Consider the following 3,786-nt stretch of genomic DNA (forward strand, 5'->3'; position numbering starts at 1 on the left):
ATATGGATCCAGATTCTGTTTCTGCGTTGACTATTCCTCACCCAAAATCTTTTCAGAAACATATTTTATTGTATTAAAAATTGTCTCTTGTAGCGCAGTCAGAGTGGTTTTCTGCACACGAGACCAAAGTTTGGTTGTTCCAGGTTTAAGGTGGAGAACGCCAGGCGCCTGGAGCAGAACCAGCGCTGCCTGTTCCTTAGCAACGCCGCCATGCAGTGGCTGGACATCCGGCTGCAGATGATTGGCGTTGCTGTGGTGACCGGCCTGGGGGTGATCGCTGTCATCCAGCACCAGTTCAATTCTGTTGATCCAGGTGAGTCCACAGCTGAGTTTGGTGGCTGTGCACCAGTATATGCGATTGTCACTTCCATAATGTGGGTTGCTGGCTGTGTCGTCCCTGTCAGGTCTGGTGGGTCTGTCCCTGTCCTACGCCCTGTCCATCACATCGCTGCTATCTGGACTCATATTCAGCTTCACTCAGACTGAGATGCAGCTGGTGAGCGTGGAGAGAACAGAGGAGTACTCCACCGGCCTTCCCACCGAGCCACAGCACCAGAACACACAGGTCAGATCAGCTACTGCACTGCCACAAACTCATACGGATAAATCTAAACAGCACTGTAAAGAGAGGGCATTATGGAGAACATGAATTGTGTAGTGGCCTCAGGGACCAGATTTCCTTAGACATCAGATCTTGGTCAGCACAGACCAACATAAAGAAACACATTAAATTTATTTCCATCCAACCACTTTGCTGCACTTTTTTTTAAATTCTCGTTCACAAAAAGAAAACTAAATTAACAAGAGTTCAATTCAGGACTTAGTGAAAACAGCCCAAATGGTTAACATGACTCCTGACAGGAAGCGGGCAGCGATTCACAGCACTTAAGCCTCCAAACCAGCTCTCCCTGTGCCCAGAGGCAGTGAGAGCACACAGCTAAAGCACCCCAAATAACAATCACTCAATACAGAGTGTGTCATAGAATTATTATTATTATTATTATTATTATTAGAATAAGTTCTCTGTCAAATAAAACATCGCCATGTGATCTGCTACTTCAGGACACTACAGAACAAATATTACTGGGACCACTACAGAAAATTGCAGATGAACATAAGGGGGTCAGACACAGTCCAGCCATATGTTAGGTTGTGACCAATTCTTGTTTCACTTTGCCCTCTCTGCTCCATCAGCTGCCCCCCGAGTGGCCCGAGCAGGGCTGGTTGGAGTTCCGCGATGTGGTTTTGGCCTACAGGGTCGGTCTTCCTAACGCTCTGGACGGGGTGAGCCTGGTAATGCGACCTGGGGAGAAGGTGGGCATCGTGGGACGTACGGGCTCTGGCAAGTCCACCCTGTTCCTGGCTCTGTTCCGTATGGTGGAGCTGAACCAGGGTCAGATTCTCCTGGACGGGATGGACATTGGCACTGTGGGCCTGGCTCAGCTCAGGTACGCCTAAAGTGGTTGTGGGTTTGGATGAGAATTTGTGAGCTAATATGGATCAGTAAACCCAGTTTAGAAGGTAAAGGTTAAAGCTCCAATGATACATATTCTGATGGTAATATTGTTTTGTTATCTTTTTTTTAACCTACTGTCAGTAGCAGGTTCAGCTGTCTCTGCTCCATTCCAAGATTTCTTCTATTTTTTGAGAATACATCCACTAAGGTTTAGACACATTTCTTCTGCAAGTGGAGCCAGATCTGCATCAAAATACCCACTGATAGACAATGGATATACATAAGAGGAGCATTTCATGAGAACAAATGCCTTTAATATTCAGATTTTCACTAAAATCTAATAGGGGTGGTAAAGGAAAGACTTCAGAACAGTTTTAATTGACTCTAACAAAATATATCATTCAAATTCAATTGCTTTATTTTAGTCTTTGCTTATTACTAACCCTAACCCATGTTTATATGTATTATAGTAATGATGCTGCTGCAATGAAACCCAGAAAGACTGACTGACATGTGGTGTGCATTGTTTTTCGATATATGAATCAGGATATACAGTCTCTAGAAGTGTTTGATTCAACTTTTCCCTTTGGTCTAGAGTTAAACTAAAGTAAATAGAAATTACAATAAACTGTAATATTGAACCACAGTACTTGAAGAATCGTGATAGGATGTGGTATCGAATTGGGACATAAGCATATCATCCCAGTCCTAAAATCGAAAGTCTTGTTGCTTGGCCCACGGCTGAACTTTCTGCCAAAATGCAACAAAAATGAAAAACACAACTTAAAATGACTGCAACAAGTCAAAGTTGACCCTTTTGTGTGTGTTGTGCTGGCGCCCTCTGCAGGTCCAGGTTGGCCATTATTCCTCAGGACCCCTTCCTGTTCAGCGGGACCATCAGGGAGAATCTGGACCCATGTGGGCGACACCCAGACCAGCAGCTGCTGGAAGTCCTGGACCAGTGCCACCTCAGCCCCGTGGTCAACAGGATGGGTGAGAGAGGGAGACAGAGGGGGGTGAAAGGGTGTAATGAGTGAAATCAAGGTGTGTTTGTAAAAGAAACCACCTGACTCACAGTCCTTTAAGTTCACAGAGTTCACTCCACCCTCCTGTCTGGTCACATGATCAGCGACTGTTCTTCATCGTGCCTCCTCTTCTCCTTCTTCTTTTCATCTTCCTCCTCCTCTCTCATGTGGTTTTATTTATCTCAGCAGTGGGGCGGAGAAAAGGAGGAGTGGTGGGATTCAGTTTTAGCTGCAGTTAAAAGGGTGTAAAATAAATAAATAAATATTTGATCTGCTGCTTCACACACAGTTTCATCCAACAAGCTTCAAAGTGATTAATGTGAGACGATTGGTGCTGTCAGATTCAGACTACCTCTCTAATGCCTTGTTGTGTGTTGTGTATCAGGTGGTCTGGATGCTGAGGTTGGGGAGAGGGGAAAATCCTTCTCTGTGGGACAGAGACAGCTGCTGTGTCTGGCCCGAGCTCTGCTGACCCAGGCCAAGGTGAGAGCTCAGCTGTGTTATTGTACCGTGACTCCAGCACAGATCAGCTGCTTACATTGTGCTTACCTGGGTGCAGCTCACAAGTTCAAACTGATCAGTGTTCAATGCTCTAAATAAAAAGCACAAAAACAAAAGCAAACACTGCTGGAGCAGCTACTTTTCCAGAAATACAACAGAACAGGTGTATCTGCAGTACAGTGCAGCCAAACAAACGTAATTAATAACGTAATCGTTTCATGCAGCGTGCAGTGAGAGTAGTTTCCAACAGAGTTTTTCCTTAAGGGACCCCTTTTCTATCAGTAAACAGATGACCCATGACTATGTGACATTTTACTTACTTAACAATACTTAATAATAACAATAACAGTTGAGAACAACTGATAAACTGCACAATGAACCGTGAACAGTGAACTCAATAACTGCAGGAAGTTTAAAATGGAGCCGGATGTTGGATGACATTTTGAGCAGGATATTTCCTTTTGCAGATATTGAGATGAGTGTTTCTGCGGAGATTTTTAGGACGATTTTTTATACAATTCTCTGTTTGCATTATGTATTAATAGAAATCCTCCCCGATGCTCGGACATTATAGGACAAATATAGTTCTCCTCCATCATGCACCATCCTGTGAGATATATCGGCCTACTGTGTATATGGAGCGCCTCAGCACCTCGTTTTTTCACGTCCGCCCTACTTGGGCACTCCCATCACAAAAAAAAAAAAAAAAAGGCCAGCATAAGAAACGAATGCTTCTTGCGCTTGGCAGCAGTTTGCGCTGAGGCCTTTTTAATTTTAAGGGGTTGTAAGTAAAACATTAAAAAT

General features: G+C 44.2%; 1 protein-coding gene across 2 annotated transcripts in view; it reads left to right on the forward strand.

The window, feature by feature from the left end:
* Window positions 1–3,786, forward strand: part of abcc10 (ATP-binding cassette, sub-family C (CFTR/MRP), member 10) — a 17,806-nt gene that overhangs the window by 12,515 nt on the left and 1,505 nt on the right. For both annotated transcript variants that reach the window (XM_035659324.1, XM_035659325.1), the window contains exons 16-20: window positions 144–313; window positions 405–565; window positions 1,195–1,448; window positions 2,304–2,449; window positions 2,867–2,964. In XM_035659324.1, the coding sequence (XP_035515217.1) occupies window positions 144–313; window positions 405–565; window positions 1,195–1,448; window positions 2,304–2,449; window positions 2,867–2,964 (829 nt within the window). The remainder of the gene's footprint in view (window positions 1–143; window positions 314–404; window positions 566–1,194; window positions 1,449–2,303; window positions 2,450–2,866; window positions 2,965–3,786) is intronic.

The sequence above is a fragment of the Morone saxatilis genome, unplaced genomic scaffold (genome assembly GCF_004916995.1).
Source record: "Morone saxatilis isolate NCDOM2014 unplaced genomic scaffold, NCSU_SB_2.0 Contig17, whole genome shotgun sequence".
Lineage (NCBI taxonomy): Eukaryota > Metazoa > Chordata > Actinopteri > Moronidae > Morone > Morone saxatilis.